General features: G+C 29.9%; 2 protein-coding genes and 1 non-coding gene across 6 annotated transcripts; all 3 read left to right on the plus strand.

Moving 5' to 3' along the window:
• Positions 1 to 10,189: 10,189 nt before the first annotated feature.
• On the plus strand, positions 10,190 to 10,261 carry TRNAK-UUU. Its single transcript has one exon. It is a non-coding gene; the product is annotated as a tRNA-Lys (tRNA).
• Positions 10,262 to 11,177: 916 nt separating this feature from the next.
• On the plus strand, positions 11,178 to 13,785 carry LOC106758849 (probable GTP-binding protein OBGM, mitochondrial). Of its 4 annotated transcripts, XM_014641845.2 has the most exons (7): positions 11,178 to 11,295; positions 11,499 to 11,555; positions 11,641 to 11,710; positions 11,806 to 11,896; positions 12,134 to 12,216; positions 12,302 to 12,364; positions 12,490 to 13,785. In XM_014641845.2, exons 4-7 carry the CDS (start codon positions 11,815 to 11,817, stop codon positions 13,621 to 13,623), a joined length of 1,362 nt encoding a protein of 453 aa, XP_014497331.1. In that variant the 5' UTR covers positions 11,178 to 11,295; positions 11,499 to 11,555; positions 11,641 to 11,710; positions 11,806 to 11,814; the 3' UTR covers positions 13,624 to 13,785. The 4 variants fall into 4 exon arrangements, with proteins under 4 accessions (XP_014497331.1, XP_014497329.1, XP_014497330.1 ...); XM_014641843.2 differs by having other exon boundaries at positions 11,499 to 11,710; XM_014641844.2 differs by having other exon boundaries at positions 11,227 to 11,300; positions 11,499 to 11,710.
• Positions 13,786 to 17,319: 3,534 nt separating this feature from the next.
• On the plus strand, positions 17,320 to 18,061 carry LOC106759116 (BON1-associated protein 2-like). The gene has a single exon (XM_014642121.2). It carries the CDS (start codon positions 17,381 to 17,383, stop codon positions 17,918 to 17,920), a length of 540 nt encoding a protein of 179 aa, XP_014497607.1. The 5' UTR covers positions 17,320 to 17,380; the 3' UTR covers positions 17,921 to 18,061.
• Positions 18,062 to 21,371: the final 3,310 nt, after the last annotated feature.

The raw sequence follows: 21,371 nt of genomic DNA on the forward strand, positions 1-21,371 counted from the left end.
GATATATAATCACATGAGAAAAAAAAATCCATATCAACAAGGACAAACATAAAAAAAAAAATATTCTTTTTTGAACACCAACTTGACATTTTTTGAGATATAATTGCATATAAAATTTAAAGTTGTCCATATTTGAAGATGAAATATTATGATCATGTACTTCTCAAAGTGCTTGGTTTATCTTGGAGAATCATGCTTGATAGGTTGTCTATTTGAAATTAGTGTGTAAATGACCATATTATTTCAAGTGAGTAAATTTTACGTGTTTTATTTTTCCATGAACCCTGATACTCTTTACGTGTATTTATATTGTCTAGTAATCAATGAACTTTGCAATACAATTATATGAGTTGATTATTTTGAAATCTGTCTAACGATATTTTTACTCTTTATTTTGTTGAGTTTAACTTTATTTTATGTGCATATAAGTGGTGTGATTTATGGACAAAATAATAAAATTTTAAAAATAGGTTTTAATAGAGTTTTAATAATAATAATAATAATAGTAATAATAATAAGAATAATCAATATTCCCATTGAGATATAATTCAATATTTTTAAATATACTAAACTCTTCACATATTAATATAAAATTTTAATATATCTTATTTGAGAATATTTCCTTTTATTATAGTTTAATAGTATATATACTTTAATCACCATTTTTTATATTCTATGAAATTCCAATAGTATTTTGGATTAATTGGTTGATACGAAATGAAGTAATTGACACAAAATATTCACAAATAAATATGAACCCGATAATTAAAATTAATAAAAACATCTGAAATACCAATTATAAGTTATGATTAATCGACTAATAAAAGATTATTTCTTTTCTTAAACTATTTAACCAGACAATACAATAATCAATACGCTTAGTCTATTAATTTTTATATATAAAATTTAGTCTAACTAAGGAACACTTTTAAGATTGTATAAATGCTAGACAAATCATTGTATTAAATACGAAACAAAAAACTAAATTTCTCGTTGAGTTACATATATAACGCTTAAAACATGAAATAACTAAAATCTAACATTATTTGTTGAGAATGGGAAATCCAAACCTGACACTATTTGCTGAGACTGGGAAATCCAAACCTGATACTAACACGTTCAACAAAATAATATTCTTAACTATTCACAAAATATTCTTATTTAATAAACATAAAAAATTTTAACCTTAAATGCTATGTAATTAAATGTTAATAAAATTAAGGAAGGAAATGGAGATATGATCAATTAAATATGCAGGCGTGGCTCTCAATGTGGCCGTAAGACGAAGGTAAGTCTGGTCGGACAGCATGACTAGCTAAGATAATAGAGCGGCGCAGTGAGAGAGGAAAATGGATAACAGGAGAGTGGAGGAGAAAAAAATAAATATAATTTGAGTTATAGTAAAACAAACGAGAATATTTTAAAATAATCTTCATAAGATTTTTTGGGTTTCTTTTACCGATCCAAAAATATTAGTTTTCTAGTTTGATCCTCGTTTGTATGTTCAATCTTTTAAAAATTGTATATTTTTTTTAAGAATAAAAAAAATATAAACATTATATTAATAGAAAAATCTTTCATATACATATATATCTTAATCTTTCATACTCATATTTTTCACCATCATTTATAAAATTTTTTTTACAAAGACATCTACTTGATAGTGTGCTTACCATCTTTGGATTCAAAGTCAATGTCAACATTGTTAGGTTTAAAGAGGAGGAAGTTCATTATACGATACAACACTAATGAGACTTGAGTTTAACCACATAAGGGATTGACATCATTTTCTATCCAAAATCTTAAGGCAATGAGTTGATGAATATTCACCTTTATACAATGCTCTATTTCTTATTTTTACCTAATGTAAGACTTAGACTCATACTTGAAATTCTAACAATCTCTTCCTTTAAGGGTGAGTCTCTTCCACATTGGTACACTCCCCCTCCAGCATAAGCATTGGAGTATCCTTTTTGTATTACTGTTCATCTTAAAAGGACACTTACGTTGTACTCATCTGAGTTTAACTTGACTCTGATACCAATTACAGGGAGATTCAACAACATATCTTATTGAATATGACATTTCTTCTTAAGAATATTCATATTAACAAAATTCTAATCATAATATATTCTTATCACATGATCTCATAGGTTTTTGGTATTCAAGCCTAAATTCTATTCATTTTCACACACAAGTTACAATAAGATATTAATCATTCAACTTATCTTTTAACATTAGACACAAATAAACCTATAAGGCTATAGTTTCAAAGACATATACATATGGTGTTGATGTTTTTGTAAAGTCTTGCATTTGTCATAAATTTTTAATGCCATATATTCAATATCAACAACAATATTTTCCCTTTCCCAAAACCACAATCTTTATCACAAAAACCACCATGACAGGGTTAGTTCCCTTCCATCCTTTAAGTCATTGTACTATTTCATATGGATCCCAGTGACTATGAACCTTCTTCGACTCTCACAACCTAAATCTCCTTCTTTATACGAGTATGAAAATTTAGTTGAGTCAAGATGACTTCACGTTGGAATCCTTACAATAATATATACATTACATTATACAATACAATCATTTCTCTTTAAAAATATTCTTATCACACAATTCATCATATATATATATATATATATATATATATATATATATATATATATATATATTAATACAATAATTCTAAATATTTCTCAGTTACACAACATACTTCAATTTCAAAGCAACTAATCTATATCTTATTTTTCAAAAATAAAAATTCTATTTAGATATTATGTCTCCTAATGCCTGTCGAGTAACTCTTACTTTTCTTACCCCTATTACTTAATATATATTTTCACAATTTCTAAACTATATTATTCTAATTCTTTAAATTATAAGATTAACATTTTTCTTTTTGAGTAAAAATTATTATCATTATGAAAACAGACTAAAAAATCTCATATCAATTTCCAAGGTTCTCAATTTTCTCATCCAATATACTAATTCTCCTCTTAATTCATTTTATGAATGAATAAGGTTTATTTTATACTCAAATACTTCACAAATAAAAATAATATAAAATGAAATTATTAACACGACAATGAATAAAATTAATTCAAATAATAGAGACAAACAAACAAGATTTAGGTTGAGAACATCTCACTTAAATAAACAAATGTAAATAAATGAATATGGGTTATAAACATCTTACTAAATAAATGAAAATAATAACAATAAATAAGAATAATGTTATAAACATCTAACTAACAAAATAATAACAATAAATAAATAAGAATGAGAATATAAATATCACACTAGTAAAATAAAAATAATATAAATAAAAAAAATAAAAATGAAATTATAAACATCTCAAAAATAAAATAAAAATAATAACAACAAATAAATAAAATAAATTTATAAACAGCTCACTAATAAAATAAAAATAAAAACAATAAATAAAAACAACGTTATAAATACCTCACTAATAAAATAATAATAATAAATAAATAAAAATAACCTTATAAGCACTTCACTAATAAAATTAAATTTATGATAATATAAAAAAGTTATAAATACCTCACAAATAAAATAGTTGTAATAAATAAATGAAAATAAGATTATAAATATCTCACAAATGAAATAAAAATAATAATAATAATAAATGAATACAACTGAGGTTATCAATACTTCACTAATGAATTAATAATAATAAATAAATAAAAATGAGAGTATAAACCCCTCACTAATAAAATAAAAATAATAAGTAAAGATACCAAAATAAAATAAATAAATATTAAAATAAATTTAAACTTATAAAATAAATAGAGTTCTTTTTATCTAAAAACAATTTGTCTAAGTAAAACTCTACTTTTCAATAAATTGAATAATTTCTCTAAATTAGAGCCGTCAAAATAGGTCACAACCCGTGAGTCAACCCGATTCACCATGAGTTTGGGCCGGGTTGGGTTTGAAAAAATTGAATGTCTTTAATACGGGTCAGATTTAAACCCGGCTCATTTAAACCCAGCTCATGTGGATTAAACGCGTGGTGGACCGGGTTGGCCCACTAACCCACCTACCTAATTTTATTTTTTTAATTTATTATTTTATCTATGAAACTTATGGCATATAAGAAACTTATTTGTATGTTTTATGTGTTTGTTTTTAGATGACATTTAGATTATATTGTACTTTTTATTATTATTTTGAATTGTTTTATGTTTAACATTATTTTTTGGGAGTGAAATTTGTTTAAATTTGAATATAGAAAGTTTGTAATTTTTTTTATTTAAAAAATATTATAATTAAATGGGTTAGTGAGCCAACCCGTTTACCTACCAACCCGTGGTGGGCTGAGCCGGTTCAGGTTTTTCTGGCTCGCTAATAAATGAATTGGATTGAGTTGACTCACTAACTAACCAACCCTTAGTGGGTCGGACCGGGTCAAGTCGGATTACCTGTTTTGACATCTCTACTCTAAACTACTTTAAAATTTTGTTAAATAAAGAACGAAAATGGAAAAAGAGAAGAACGAGGAAGAAAGATTAATGATGGAACTACCGAAATTCTCTTGTTTCACTTTTCGTCTTAACAGAAATTTTATATTATTATTTTAGTATTATTTTTTCTTATACATTCACAGTAAAACCATCATTTACAATTGAAATATTATAATAGTATTTCACATTTGCTAACTTATGGTAGTTGTAAAAAGACTTTGTTGACTTTTCTAGAAGAGTTATTTCTTATCCCAAATGCAAAAATGATATTTTTATTATATATTTCTAAATGTAAATTTGTAGGTTCATTGGAAAAAATATTATCTTAACAATATGCTTAAAATTTTAAGTTTGAACTAACCGTTAATGAAGTTAAAGTCGAATTGTTATTGATGTAACTCAAAATAGAAAATAGGTGATGGTAGTTCAAACTGTGAAAATATTTTCTCTAACCACAAACCAGATGGTCAAAATGAAATATTATTATGTCTTATGAACTCAAGATAAAAATTTCATTCAATTCTAAACATTATTGTAACAAGAATAAATTTTTACCAAAACAACTCAAAACTAGATAACATGTAAAATGCGAGCATTATTTTTTTTAACGTAAACCTTCAATTATAAATCTCACTGATCATAGTGGAGAATTACATTCCAATAATACTATGTAAAAATTACAGCCTAATCCAATGATTTATGAGGTTGTGATCACAATTTTACCAAGACAACTCAAAAGTAAAACTAATTAAACATCTCAAAATCATCTTTAGTTTTTACAAAATACTCTTTCTTGTTCATAATATATCAATTTACTTATGTTTTAGAGAATGGGCTTGTCATGAACTTTTACCATGAGAGAAATTTATGGCCTGAATTTATGGTTGTCTTGTAGGGGCCAAAACTAAGAAAAAGATATGAAAAAAATGCATATGAGATGGTGGAACAAGATTGATTTGTGTATCTAAAGAAAAGGGTCCCAAAGGATGATCATAAGTATATAGAAGTTGGTCTCATCCCATATGAGCATGAAAGATGAAAAAAACTTGTATGATTGACTAAATCTCTTAAGTGAGATAGATATCTTATATCTTCACTAGACAATTTGAGTGTGGGTTTTCCCATGAGACTATTTCTCAGCAAGTTAAACATGAAACGACCTAATTTAAAGTGAGTGAAGTGTAGTCTTGTGTTTAACCCCTACATAACTGGAAATTCCATGCAATTCATGTTTTCCATGCAAAAGACTGTATGTTCTTTTGCATAAGCAGTGTAACGTTTTGAGTTGCAATATTTTTTGGTTTGATTGAATAATTAATTAATTTCATTTCATTAAAGAAATAAAAAAATAGGTGAATTTGTGAGCTGGCATCTTAGTGAGTCGAAATCTTAGTGAGTTGGGTCAAAATTAACTCTCATCAAAATTTGACATTTTTTTTCCAACCTAATCCAGCCTAAACCCGTGGTGGGTTAGATTAATTTACGGATTTCAACCCATTTTGACAACACTAGATTCACTTATTACTTTTGAATTATGTTTAAATTTTTATTTTTAACTCAAAACATAAGAGATTATTACAAAGAGAAAGATATATCTTAGATATAAATAAGCAATAACCAATTATTTTTATAAAAGATAGGTACAAGGAGTTATTTGATAACGTTGGACAAAATATTTGTTATTAAGTTAAAACTATTGTTAATAGTTGAACATTATGGGATTTGATAATAAGACTGTATGTTCCATGCAAAAGGACATACAGTCTTTTGCATGGAAAGCATGAATTGCATGGAGTTTCCATTTTATCAAGTTATCTAAGAGCTAAACATAATACTACACTTCACTCACTTCAAATTAAGTCGTTACACGTTTAACTTGGTGACAAATAGCTTTTTGGGAAAGCTCATAGCCAGATTTTATAGTGAAGATATAAGAGATGGGTCTCATTTACTTAAGAGATTTAACCAATCATACAAGTTTTTTCATCTTTCATGCTCATAAGGGATGAGACCAACTTCTATATACCTATGATCATCCTTTGGGACCCTCTTCTTTAGAAACACAAATTAGTCTTATTCCACCATCTCATATGCATTTTTTTCTTAGTTTTGGCCCATGCAAGACAACCATAAATTCAGGCCATAAATTTATCTAGTGGTAAAAGTTTATGACAAGCCCATTCTCCAAAGCATAAACAAACCCTGGCCATCCATATTAATTTTGATCCACACAATTTCTCACAAAAATATCTCTTCAAACACAAAAATAGAAATTATACATGTATTCTTAAAAACCAATTACATTCATACTAACCCTTATAATGAGGGTCCCTTAATGTCAAACTAGACAGATAAATAAAAATAAAGTTTCACTATATCAATAAAGAAAAAAAAAATCAACACCAATCTTAATATTAAACTATGTTTATAAAGCTAAGCAAGTATAGAGACCTACTGCAAGTTGAAAAGAAACGTCTTCAAACATAATATATAATATCATTATAATAATTTACTAAAATTATCATTAGTGCAAAATTTACGTTCATCCACCCGAATTAATGACCATAAAGGAGCTCTTATCATCAGAAGAGACGTGGTGAATATTTTGTAAATACGATAAACATTTTTGTGATGATTAGTTAACTATTGTCTTTAAAACTTAAAAATAAAAAAAACAAATACAACAGTTTTATTACAAAATTATCTCTTTTATTTTAAGTTTCTTTTTTAAATATGTTTCTATAAGTAAATTGATAGATTATGAACAAGAAAGAGTACTTTGTAAAAGTTAAAGATGATTTTGAGGTTTTTAATTAGTTTTTATTTTTAGTTGTTATGATAAAACGGTAATCACAACTTCATGAATTATTAGATTAAGCTGTAATTTTTATATAGTATTATTGAAATGTAAGTCTTCACTATGATTGGTGAGATTTATAATTGGAGGTTTACGCTAAAATAAATAATTTTCGTATTTTAGTATAAAAGTTAAGTCTTTATATATGTTATCTAGTTTTGAGTTATCTTGGTAAAAAAATTATTTTTACTTCATTAACGCTTAGATCTAGATGAAACTTTTTTTCTGAGTTCATAAGACATGATGCTTCATTTTGACTATAATGATTTCCATTTAAAGGTTTGTGATAAAAAAATTTCGTAGTTTGAATAACACATAACCTATAATTCTCCATTATGGCAAGTGAAAATTATCGTTGGAGGTTTATACTAAGAGAAACAATTCTCGCATTTTAGTATAAAAGTTAAGTTTTTACATATTATCTAGTTTTGAGTTGTTTTGGTAAAAATTTTATTCTTGCTACATTAAGATTTGAATGAAATTTTTATCCCCAATTCATAAGATATAACACTTCGTTTTTATCATCACGATTTCTATTTAGAGGTGTGTGGTTATTGAAATTTTTTTATAGTTTTAACTAGCGTGACCTACTTCTTGTTTCAAGTTAATAACAATTTTATTCCAACTTTGATAACTGTTAGATCAAGCTCTAAATATTACATCATGTAATTTACATAATATTATTCACTATGACAATTTAGATTTACATTGAGTTACATTAAGAGGTCTGTAATAAGAAATATCATTTTCACATTTATGGTAGAGAGCAACTCTTCTGTAAAGTCAACGAGTCTTCTCTTAACCACCATAAGTTGCCAAATTTGATATTCAAATAGTAATGGATTGTTTTACTATTACTTGCTTGTGAATGTATATGAAAAAATAATGTTAAAATAAAAATATAATATATAAAATTTCTATATAATGTTAATAGGAGAAATAAACGAGAGTTTCGATAGTTGTAACCATTAATCTTTCTTTTTTATTATTCCTATTAAGATATATGATTGAACCGTGATTAGGTCGATAAAAAGATAAAAATCTACAATAATTATTATAAATAAAGTTCGAAAGTACGACTTTCAAATATATGTACAACACATGCATCATAGTAACTTATGTTTTTTTGCTTGGTCACTTACTAACTTTAGCATTAAAATACTTTCTACCATCTGAGCAATTTAGATGCATGAGAGACTTCTTAGACCAAAAAGTACTTGAATTTGGAAGCGATCAATTAAAAATCAGCTAGTTGACTTGAAAATCGCTTAGAGTCTAACTAATTGAAGTGAAGTTATGTTGTCCAATGTGAAATAAAATTAGAATTGAAGTAAAGATAAATACAATACAAAAGAGGCTTACTGACCAAGGATTTCCATTAGTACTGTCAAAATGGGTTAGAACCCGCGGGCCAACCTGGCTTACTACAGGTTTGGGCCAGGTTGGGTTTGAAAAAATGAAACTTTTGATACGGTCAATTTTCAACCCGGCTCACTTAGAACCCGACTCACCCAAGTTGAATCCATGGTGAGCCGGGTTGACTCATCAACCCACCTAGTTTAATTTAATTATTTATTATTTTGTGTTTCAATAGTATTAGTTAATATTTTTTTATTGTATTGTAAATGGGAATAAAGAAAAAAATATTTCAAGAGAATAAAATATCATAAATTTATCCATTCAAGACTCTAATCTTATAAATAGATAAATGACACTTATTTATTCGTTTTTTGGGTTTACTTTTCGATTACATTTGAGTTGTATGTTAATTTTACTTTTTATTTTGAATTGTCTTTGAAGTTTAACATATTTTAGAGTGAAATTATTTAAATTTGAATTACAAAAAAATTGTAATTTCTTTTGGATTAAAAAAAAAAGTTTGTAATTAAGTGAGCCAATGAGTTAACCCGTTTAACCTAATCCGTGGTGAGTTGGGATGTGTTCACACTTTTTCGGCTCATTAATAAATGAGGTGGGTTGGATTGGCCAACTAAGTGGTCAACCCGTGATAAACCAAATCGAGTTGGATAAAGGGACCCATTTTAATAACGCTAATTTTTATTAATAAATTTGATTGACATATTTAATTATTATTTGTGGAATGTTGAAAATTTTATTATTCAGAGTTAAATATATCGTTTGATTCAAAATATTTTTTTAAAAATTATACTTCGTTCATAAACTAAATACTATTTTTATTTTATCTGTAAACTTTTTGAAGTCATAAAACATTCTTTTAGTAAATTAGAATTTTAAATATTTTTTATGTAAATTAAATTTTATAGTAAAGTATTAATCGTTTCTTATTCTAACGTAACGATAAAATAGTTTTAATTCAGTTTCAAATTAAATTTTGAAATTATTACTTAATGTTAGAATTCTCTCACAAAACTTAATAATAAAATATATTTCTTTCATTCTTATATATTATCCATTTTTTAGTATACACTTTCATGACTTGTAATTTAATTAACTGTGTTTATGTTTGTGTTGTAAGCATTTAATTATTTGAAATAATAATTAAACACGAATATAGTTTGCAGTTCATATAATTGTTATAACAAGTGAGAATACTCCTAATAGTAGATGATTATATTCGTGGAATTTTTTTAGACCTATGATGAAACTCAAAAATTTGGAAGACTTAATGTAATTCGCATTTCAACACCTAAACCTTTTAATATGAAAAATTATATATCAAAATTTTTATATTTGCGTATTTTAAGTTCCTCTCATCTCCTTTTCTGTTTTTTTGATATGTATGAACTTTTGGATAGTTTTTGGAATATCTAAGTAAATGAATAAATATTAAATAGTTGTTCCACTTATCAACAGAGCCGTCTTAGCTCAGCGGTAGAGCGCGTGGCTTTTAACCACGTGGTCGTGGGTTCGATCCCCACAGACGGCGTTTGTTTTTCGTTTTGAATCACCGACTCATTTTAACCCTTTTACTATTTTGAATTGACAGTCCTATAAGAACTACTTAACTAATATTAAATTTCGATATATAATTTTTCATATTAAAAGGTTTAGGTGTTGAAATACGAATTACATTAAGTCTTCCAAATTTTAAAGTTTTATCATAGGTCCAAAAAATTTCCGCGAATATAATCTACTATTAGGAGTATTCTCACTTCTTATAACAATTATATGAACTGCAATCTATATTCGTGCTTAATTATTATTTCAATTAATTAAATGTTGAATTATATTCTTATTTTTAATAATTTCACAACACAAACATAAACACATTTAATTAAATTATGATTTTTGTTTTAGACCTTTTACTCCATTATAACAGAAACTACATATGGCAGATAGAACAACTAATATTGTTACAGTTGGTTGTTTAGTTTATCAATTTTGAAATCTGAAATATAAACATTCACAGATTCACTTTCTTCTTCATTATTAAAAGGTTGTTTAATATAACGTGATAAATTATAATAAAAATAATATTAAAAGTATTAGTTTATATTTATTTATTTTTAAAATGTTATATTATTTATTTACTACTAATACATTTAAATTATGTATAATATTATATATAAATATATACTATATTAATTAGTGTCCTGAAGATGATATTGTACTTTTGGTTTGAAACGAGGATTTAAGAGCCCGTTTATAAACTACAATTGCAAAAGAAGAGTTAAGTTCTTATATATTTAAACGCATATCATACACAGGTTTTGCAATTTAAATTTAAGCCGTTCATTTCTGGATATCCACGTGTCAGTCTAAGGTGAAAGAGAATGGAGATGTACAATAAGGCTCCGAGAGGATCCACACATCCCATTAATTTTCTCTCAGATTATACTTCCCAGAATCTCAGTTTCATTTTCATGTTATTTTATTTACCCTTCTTTGCATGCCACATGTCGAGCAAAGTATCAAATCGAAGGTTCTGCTTCTGCACTTTATCATGCTGAATTAACCAAGGTTAGGTGAGCCCTCTCACCCTCAAATTTTACATTTCTAAAATAAAATCAACATGTTAGTAATTGTACAAGATTGAATAACACTCTGTCATGCCCGAAATCTGTTTGAGAAAATGCCGCAATCAGAAATCCCATGTGAGCTATCTTTCTTCACTGAAGACCACTGTCTCAGTCTAACATTAATCTTGCATTTGCTTTACACAGTTTTCGAAGGTGCCAAACTTCAACACGTAGAGGACCAACCTGGTTCCGTTCTTACAAGTTACTAGTTTGTGCATATGATGTTTCTCTTTCAAGCAAAATGCATTAAACAAATGGAAGGTTTGACTCAAAGGTGTATTTTCAGATGGTCTCTTACACCCTATGCTCGTTACTCCGATACTTCTCAAAAGAAGTCTAAGCTTGCTCCTTTGCAGGTTGATCCTCAACTCTCTTTTGCACATGAAAAGGTCATGCTGTCATTTATTTTAAGTTTTTGACCACTGCTTTGGGTTTGTGGGTGGTTTTGTAGGAGAGACGAATGATAGACAAGTGTAAGATATTTGCAAAAGCAGGTGATGGCGGTAGTGGTTGCTCCAGCTTGCGCAAGGGAAGACCCGATGGTGTGTATGTCTCTTTATTATGATATGTATAGCCAAGGTTTTGATTCGCAGATTTAGTTGTGTTGTGATTGCAGAAATTGCGTTCCAATGCAACTGCAGTGGTGGTTGCAATTAGGTAGCAGAGACCTTCTACAAAACTGTAATAGTGTTATAGCAGTTGCAAACCGCAACTTAAGAAATGTGGATGGTGTGCAATGCAACTGATGACAGTGCTACTTTGATGTCTGTTTGACGTAGGTGGCAATGGTGGGAAAGGTGGTGATGTGATTCTGGAATGCTCTCCCAGAGTTTGGGACTTCAGTGGTTTGCAGCGTCATCTGGTATGTGTTTGCATCTTCTACCAACATGTTTTGAGATCATGAAAATTTTCATTAAAAGATTGGTGACACTAATTGTTTCTCATAGATAGCCGAGAAAGGAGGACATGGATCATCAAAAAAATTGATAGGTAGCAGGGGTGCTGATAAGGTAATTGATGTTTTACCTGTTCGTTCGACTTTTATTATAATTCATAGTTTTATTTTCTCTTATTTAGCCTTGTTCTTAATAAAGAACTTTGAGTTCATTCCAAAATCGTATGCTTTATTTAACAGGTTGCCCGTGTACCCCTTGGCACTGTACTTCATCTTGTCAATGGTGATATTCCCTCTGTTGTCAAAACTCAATCCTCGACTGATGTAGACCCTTGGGATATTCCTGGGGCACTTGTTAATGATCTTCCTGACCCTGGCTATAATTCTACCTCCACTGATACAAGAGGAGAATTAAAAGCAACACATTCTATTGGCTGCTCCTTAACGCAAGCTGAAGAAACAAATGCTAAGAAATCCAGACATGCTGCATCAACAGATGCATTCTCTCAACTCTCCACTTTTGACGGAGCTCCTGAATTTTGTACAAAGGATATAGAAGAGAACCAAGAGATAATATACAATGTTGCTGAGTTAACTGAAGAAGGTCAACAAATTGTCATTGCTCGTGGAGGAGAGGGTGGTTTGGGCAATGTGGCTAGTTCCAAAGATTCTAGGAAATCTATGACTATGAAGGGAGGATCTTGTCAATCAATACCTAATCTTCGGGATCCTAACAGTATCCACTCCTCTCTGCATGCAGGTTTACCTGGTGTTGAGACCGTTCTTATATTAGAACTGAAGAGTATTGCTGATGTAAGCTTTGTTGGAATGCCTAATGTTGGTAAAAGCACTTTACTTGGGGCTATATCAAGGGCTAAGCCCGCTGTTGGTGACTATGCGTTTACTACTCTTAGGCCAAATTTGGGGAATCTAAACTATGATGATCTCTCAATTACCGTGGCTGATATTCCTGGGCTTATAAAAGGTGCACACCAAAATCGTGGACTCGGGCATGCATTTCTGCGCCACATAGAGCGCACAAAGGTTCTTGCTTATGTGGTAGACTTGGCTGCTGCTTTAAATGGGAGGAAGGGAATTCCGCCCTGGGAACAACTGAGAGAGTTAATTCTAGAGCTAGAGTACCATCAAGACGGTTTGTCCAATCGACCATCCCTGATAATTGCAAATAAGATTGACGAGGAGGGTGCAAGTGAAGTATATAAGGAGTTAAAGAGAAGGGTACAGGGTGTTCCCATCTTTCCTGTATGTGCTGTTTTGGGGGAAGGCATAGCAGATCTTAAAGCTGGCCTTAAAATGCTTGTCAATGCTGAAACATCATATAAACTTTGCCTAGATCAAATTTTGATTGCTTAGATAATTATTGAGAACTTTTCTCAAAATCTAAAGATAATCAGGGTTCATCTATGGGAATGGAAAAAAAAGATCCGAATATTTTTTATCCTTATTTTCATAGCTCTCAACGTGGAAGTGTAAAAGTGGTTTCAAAGATGAATTTCCATTTTTAAGAACGACAAATGAACTTGTCGTTCTAAGTATTGTTTGAACCTGTTCTGATTTTGACGAGAAATTTTCCCATTAGCTATTTGATATTTTAAATTGGGTACGGAGATAAGATGAATATGTAGATATTTGTGTCCAATGTTCGCATTTTAAACTATTAAATCACATTTAGTTTATTATGTAATCTAATAAATTTATATTAACCTTTTTTTTATCCATAGTTTCTTAACTTATTTATGAGATACCTTTAATATTTTTTATTCCTTTTTTTATATATAATTTGCACCATATGTCCATTTAATCGAGCACCACCAGCCAAACCAAGCTCCTCTCGACTGAGTTCCTCTAGTCAAGTTTCAATATTGAGCTACTCTAAGTTGAGCTCACACCAAGCTCCTCCAGGTCAAGCTTTTCTAGATCGAACTCCTTCAACCGTGTTCCAAGATCAAACTCTTTTAGGTTGAGCTCCAAGACTAATCAATCTTGCGAAGAGCTCATTTGGCCATCCACTTTGGATCAATTGATTACAATATGGTCGAACGATAACAATATGGTTAAATTAAACAACATGATTGACCGGTCACAACATGGTCAGATTAACAAGGTAATGAAAAATGAAAGTTCAAGCTCCAAATGAACAATACCTGATACTTAGGGTCGTAAAATGGGTCAACTCGACCTTTTAAGCTCAATCCAACATTGGCTCACCAAAAAGGGACGAGTCAGGATGACCTATGATTGAAAACATGTTCAATTTTAAAACCTCACCCAACCCGCTGTTAGGCTGACGGGCTGGCCTACTTGTTTTTTTTTTTTTTTTTCTATCATTGAAAGTTTAATATCACATGGAAATAGACTATTTTTTTTTTTTTACTTTTGACATGAAAATGGGTTGTTGCTAGGTTGAGTTCGGGACGAGTCTGGGATGAAACAAGTCGTCATCCAAGCTGTTTTAGATCTTAGTCGAGTTATATCAGATCTTAGCCAAACTGTCTCAAACATTGGTCAAGTTGTATTAAACCTCAGCTTGACTGCCAATCAGTGTTAATATGAAGTGTCACAATGCAAGTTCCAATTTTATTTTAGTTAAGATGGGTTGGCGTGTTGGCTTGACTGACTCACGAGGCTGCCATGTTGGGTTGTTGGGCTTGGCCAACCAGATTGGTTCGCGCTCTTGAGTTGAAAATGTTGTCATGGCCCACATTTTTGACCGGTTGGCGGGTTGGCTCGTCAGGCTTGGCCATTTTTGCCATCCCTAAGCTTGCTTGTCAAACGTGCCAAGCTAAACACTGTTTGTTGGGAAACATTGAGCTTACTAAATTGCTTGCTGACCTTACTTAGCTAAATTGACCTTGTCGAGCTTACTTGCCAAACTTGACTAGCTTCTTCTTTATTGTTGAGCTTGACGACCTTCTCTTTTGTTGTTGAGCTTAACGACCTTCTGTTGTTGGACATCCTTTTATTTTTGTAGTTTTAATTTTTTTATCATCAACAATTTGATTACATTTAATTTCCACCACTTAAATTCAAAAATTATATCAAATTTCAATAAAAGCACAAATTAGTTATTATCTATCTTTGTCAATTAAAACATTTTTTTTTAATTTATCACACCCATCGTATTACTCACAAGCTCTCAAAATCTTTTTCCTTCAAATCCTTAATCCAAACAACACCACAATACTCTTTGCATGCCCTTAATTCTATCTCCTCATTTCTTCTTATATCCACTTCCTAATCTAAACACTACTTAAATGCGAATAAATGAAGAGAAAATATGTTTTTAATTTATAATTTAAAATATACGAGTAAAACATTTATTTTTAAAATAATTGAATTTAATCATTTTAAATGTAAATTATCATTTATGTTTAAAGAAAATACTAAATTTACATGTCTTTATTTACAAATTTAAAAAACAACACACCCACTTGAAAAATATAAAAAAACAAAATGCGATTTGAAAAAGAAAGTATAATGATAAAAAAACATTACGTTTTCCTAAGAGGAACACGTGAGGCAGCATTCTCCAAATTCCAAGCTAAACTAGTAACTTCCGGGTGTCTCTCCACTTGTTTCTTCCTCAATTTCTTTCTTTGTCAACAAAGTCAGTAGTTGACTTGGTCTGCAAAAATCCCTTCTTTTAATCAAATCATAATATCCTCATTAACACATCCAACTTTTCTCCTTTGGAATTTACTCAGCAAGGAGACAAATTTTGGAACACTACCAATTAAAACCTAGTCCCCCCAACCAAATCAAACATTTCATTCTCAAGGATACTTTCGACTTTTCCAAAAAATATTCCAACTTAATAAAAAAATGTCATTAAAAACAACGAAAAATATTTGTACGACATAAAATATTTGGTTAAAGATATAAAATAATCAAGAATATCTAATTAAAGATATTTAGCAACTAACAAGATTATGAAGTAAATCTCTTTATATTATATTCTGTTTATATTTTATTTTGTTGGACTTATATCAGTTTAAGGTCTATGAGACAAATTATAAATAGAGAATAGGGTCACAGGCTAAGTATCTTCTAATCACACCCTATTCATAACATAAATTCTGCTATCAACTCTCTCACACCGATAACCATTCTAGTAAGAACTGAGGTTCTTCCACCCTACACGCTAGTGCCTTTGCAGGTACCTCCCCCTCGGCCAAAGCTTGAAAAACATCGGACGGTCTAAATAGAAGGAGAGTGAGCGATTGGAATAAAGAAGAAGCGAGCAATCCAGTCCATTCAAACGCCAGAAAGAAGTAAAGCCACATCATCAAAGTCAGTGTCTCAGTCCCACAAAATATTCACCGAGACAATATTATTTAACATATCTAAATCTTTTTACACTCATTTGATGATACTATCCATACTTATTTTTTATTCTCTTTTTTCTTAGAAAAATATAAAAAATTATATTTTTATAATCATTTTATCCTTATATTATGTATCAAATAAACCTAAAAGTGTATCATAATATTATTATTAAAAAAACAAATATATAAGTACGGGCGAAGTATACAAAATTTCTTCACTATAATACATAAAAGAATAATCTTTCTTTTATTGGAGAATACCATAATTAACAAAAGTCATAACATGGAAATTACATAATCATACATACATCCCGTTGTTTACATTAAAAATATCAACTAATAAATTTCAATAAAAAGTCTTGGTCGTTATAAATTTTCTTTAATAAAGTTTTTTTTATTCTTAATATAAATTCTTAATATTATATAATAAAGTCAACTAATACAGAGAATAAAGCAGTGTTGAACGGGTAATATTATAATTGTATAAAAGGATTGAAAATTCTTTCCAACAGGACTGAAACTTCCTCGTAACACAAGTTCCTTACTCCGTCAACTTTCCAAACCACTTATGTTGTAATAACGGCTGATGTTCAAAGGCGCAGGAAAGTGCTTCACCATTAAAAAGAAGCAACCTCTTTCTTTCTCTCTTCTTTCTCTCACGTTTCCCAAACCTCATAATATTTAAATCTTTTCTTCTTCCTTCTCTTCAGCCCACCATTTCAGCGCATCTCCAATCTTGTACATACATTCCTTTTTATCGTTTAAACAACGAATCGTAAATCACGATGTCAAGAACAGTGGAAGTAACAGTTTTATCAGCTGAGAATCTCCAAATGAATAAAAAACCTTTAAGAGGAAACACATTCGTGACGGTTCACTCCGACGCCAGCAACGACGCAGGTGCTGTCACGAAAGTGGATTCAGAGGGTGGAAGCTACCCTTCGTGGAATGAGAAGGTTGTGGTGAACGTGCCCTTGCATGCAAGGTTCATAACGGTGGAGGTGAAGTCCAAAACGTCGTCGTCGTCGTCGTTGACGGGGTCTAACAGTATTGGCGTGGCACGAATACCGGTTTCTGATTTCATCGGAGGGTACGTGCCAGAAAANCAGCTNCATTTCTTGAGCTACAGGTTGTGGGACGGTAACGTTAGGAGAAATGGGGTTATAAATATTTCGGTGAGGGTAAAAGCACCGGAACGTTCTTCTTGTAGTTCCAGTTCTATGCCATTTGCGGCGGTAACTGGGGTGCCGGTGGCCGGTAATGGCTCCACCGGAGTTGTCACAGGGATTCCAGCTCTTTGGTTAAACTACCAAAGAAATATCTGAAAATGTAAAGTTGATTTATTTGATATTAGATTGAGAGAGCTTTATAGTCCCTATAGTCACTTATGTGCTTTCAACCTCATTGTCTCTATAGTTTATACAAAAAATCTTTGAGGGATTCAGTTCGTTATGTACTGAAAAAGGAAAGCCTTATTCATTGTTTTTCCTTATTGATTTGCTGTAGAAAAAAATGTGAGGGACAAACAAGAGGATTTTCAAAATAGAAAATCGATAAACCATCTGTCTGACAAACTGGTAGCCTCTGTGAATGTGAAACTTTCAATATTTTGTGAACTCAACTATGATAAAAATTCAACTATTAAATTGATTGATTTGAACTTAATTTTATTAATATTTCATATGTACACACAAAAAGGAAGAAGGAAGTAAAAATGGTGCCATTGTCAGCTCTTGCAGTGTATGATTTTCTTGGATGTTTAGTATGTAGGAAAAACCAGCATCATCACTCGTTTCATGTATGACAAATTTGACACTGTACTGCACCTCAGAATTACTATCTCGTGCAACATTTTGTATATATGTTGTGGACTTCTTTGTTACTTCAATTGTAAAAATTCTTGAATTGGTTAATCAATCAGAGTTAGGTCCGTGAAACTTGATGTGTTTATTTAAAATCTTTATATTACATATAACAGCATTACATGATTCCTTCATCATTTAATAATTTTGTAACCTTATTCCCCACAAAAACCTTTAATGTTTCCTTTCGTCTTGCCTGTGTGACACAGGTAGACAAGTATGTATACCTTGTGATGCTTCCCTTCATTTATTAACTTCTAGTTCGTGCTTCTGCATCATAATGATAAATAGTTAACAGATTTACTCAACTAAAATATGGACAAAAGCAAAATACTCATTTTCCACATCTTAGGAAACAAAAATTCCTCTTCTTTTAGATTCTTTATCTGAGTATATGATAAAGCGAGACAATAAAAGAACTCCTATAAACTTTAGAACAAGACATATTCAGAGTCTGGGGTTATCTGTGTCAATTAACATAAATATTGTCAAGAACCATAACTTTGTCTAATTAACAGACATGCCACTTTGGTTTTGACATCTGTTTATTGAAGTATAAAATCTCTACTATTGGAGCATTCTTTCAAAACATCACTGCCGGCAATACCTGCTATTGAAACATGGTTGCATTGTTGGGCACATACATAAATTTCATGGCATTAATTATCTTGTTGCAGCGTAACTGACTAATTAGTAGCTTGCTGATACACAAAGTATGCCATTACTACTTATTGAGAGAAAAACTAACATCAAAATTCATAAAGGAGGGGACAATAAATCAACTCAACATGATATGATATTTCTGTGATTACATAATGAATTAGTTGTTAGATTCTCTATTGGCACACCTAACAGTTGCGAATTCAGGAGCTGTAATATATACTTTGTGGAGAAGGAAATTCGTAATACTATTCATAAGTGTCTTTGGGAAAGATATTTCTGGAGTTGGTCTAGTGCATTCCAGAAAGCAAGATCTAGAAATTAATGTATTTGGTAGAGTGCACGAAGAAATTTGACGGGGGTGCAGAAAGAAACACCTTCAACTAGTAATAGTGGACATGCAAATTTGTGAGAAGTTGGTAATTTCTGTTTACAGCCTCAGATTTTATGTACACTCTAAGGGAGGGGTCAAAAGACCATACTACCCCACATGATGCAACAAAAAGAATTTTCCTTCAAAATAGAAGAGGGTTTGATCTACTTGAGGGTGCAATGCCCAAAACAACAAAGGGTTTTTTAAATAACACAATGAAGTATGGCTAAAGATTAAATATAAAGCGTGTAGTTGACTTGATAAGGCGCAGAATGATGTTTTCTTTCTCCTGACACTTCATTTTTATTTTCTACCCTTATAATATTATAATAGAATACATCAATAATAATATAAAACCTTTATTATATTATATATTATCGACTCATTTTAGAATTATTTTTAAAGTATTTTAAAATAAAGTTTATTAAAATCTTCTTAGAATTTACAATTTAAAACAATAAAAAAGCTGGTTATACTTTATATATAATTGAAATATATAATTTAGAAATCTTTAATACACTTAGAGTAACAATTTTATAAAACGCAAGAACTTTAAAAATTTATTTTCGAATTAAAGAAATACGGCAAACAATTATGAAAATTGAGAAACAAAAGCCGAAACTGATCATGAAGCGATCTTTTCTCTTTTAATCGTGCTCTCTTCTTAGTTAAGCATAAAACACATTAAAAATATATTTATCACATAATAAAATATAGGTTAAATTATTTTGATGATTCCATTTTTGTATTAAAGTTGGAAATTAGTATTTCAATTATTTTTTTTCAATTTGATTTCTAATTTTGAAAAATTGATGTAATTTGGCTTTTGTTATTAAATTGGTTAAACAATATTAAATAAGAGTAACTAAACAATGTAATTGTAAAATTTTTAAATGACATGTTTCAAAAAAAGAAGTTTGTTTTGAAGAATTTAGTTTTTTAAAAATTGAAAATTGGTGAATATTTGATAAATAGATTTTATGTAAAAATTAGGTATTCAATTGTAAGTTCATTGAGAAAGTTTAGAGATTGAAAAAGTAATTACCAAAATTAAGGTTTATTTAGTGAAACTATTAATGTTATATCTTATTTTATTATTACTAAATATTTGATCTTCACTTTTCTTGGTCGTTATCACTAAATTTGGAAATCACCATTGTTGTTTGGATGGTTTTCTCTTGTGTTTGTGTGTTTTGAATCATGACTAAACATGATTCTTTTCCAAATTCTAAAATTGGTCAATCTATGAGTGATGATAAATCTTAACTTCATGTTTTTTTTTCTCGAAATTGATTAGTTATTTGAACTTAATCTCGATGATTCATGAATCATGTGTGAGTTGATGGGAAAATTACAATTTGATAACATGTTTTTTATATTGGAATGTTGAAGTTAGGACAAAACATTCCCTAGTCATTTTCCTTTGGTTAAAACAATTAGAAAATCTCAATTTCTTTCTAAAACTCTATAATTGGGAAAAATTATCAATTGTTGTCTATTCTTGATTATGCTATTGATGAGTCGTTGTTGGGAGGCACGACTCTCCTTCTTCTCCTTGGAAGATGCTTCCTTTTTCGTTGCGAAAGAGCTACAAGTGAGACTAGAAGTGGAGATCTTGCTTGGTCATGAGATTTCGTGTTGTTGGGAGCCATGATTTGATGTAGAACGATTTTGGTTATGGTGTCCCAAAATTTAACTACAGGTGGTGGTGCAATGAATTCCCTTTTTGTTAGTAGTTGTGTTGGTTGACTGTACTACTAGCGATGTTACTACTATTTACCAATTTTCAATTTTAAAAAAATTAAATTTCACATCATAGACTTCTTTATTAAACCATATTATTTTAAAACTGAACAACAATATGTTTAGTCACTCACACCG

This window comes from Vigna radiata, chromosome 4 (assembly GCF_000741045.1).
Source record: "Vigna radiata var. radiata cultivar VC1973A chromosome 4, Vradiata_ver6, whole genome shotgun sequence".
NCBI lineage: Eukaryota > Viridiplantae > Streptophyta > Magnoliopsida > Fabales > Fabaceae > Vigna > Vigna radiata.

Coding starts and splice junctions, on each gene's coding strand:
- LOC106758849 (XM_014641843.2), top strand. CDS start 11,573: ATGATGTTTCTCTTTCAAGCAAAATGCATTAAACAAATGGAAGGTTTG. Junction 11,897..12,133: donor GCGCAAGGGAAGACCCGATG/GTGTGTATGTCT, acceptor TGTTTGACGTAG/GTGGCAATGGTGGGAAAGGT. Junction 12,217..12,301: donor GTGGTTTGCAGCGTCATCTG/GTATGTGTTTGC, acceptor TGTTTCTCATAG/ATAGCCGAGAAAGGAGGACA.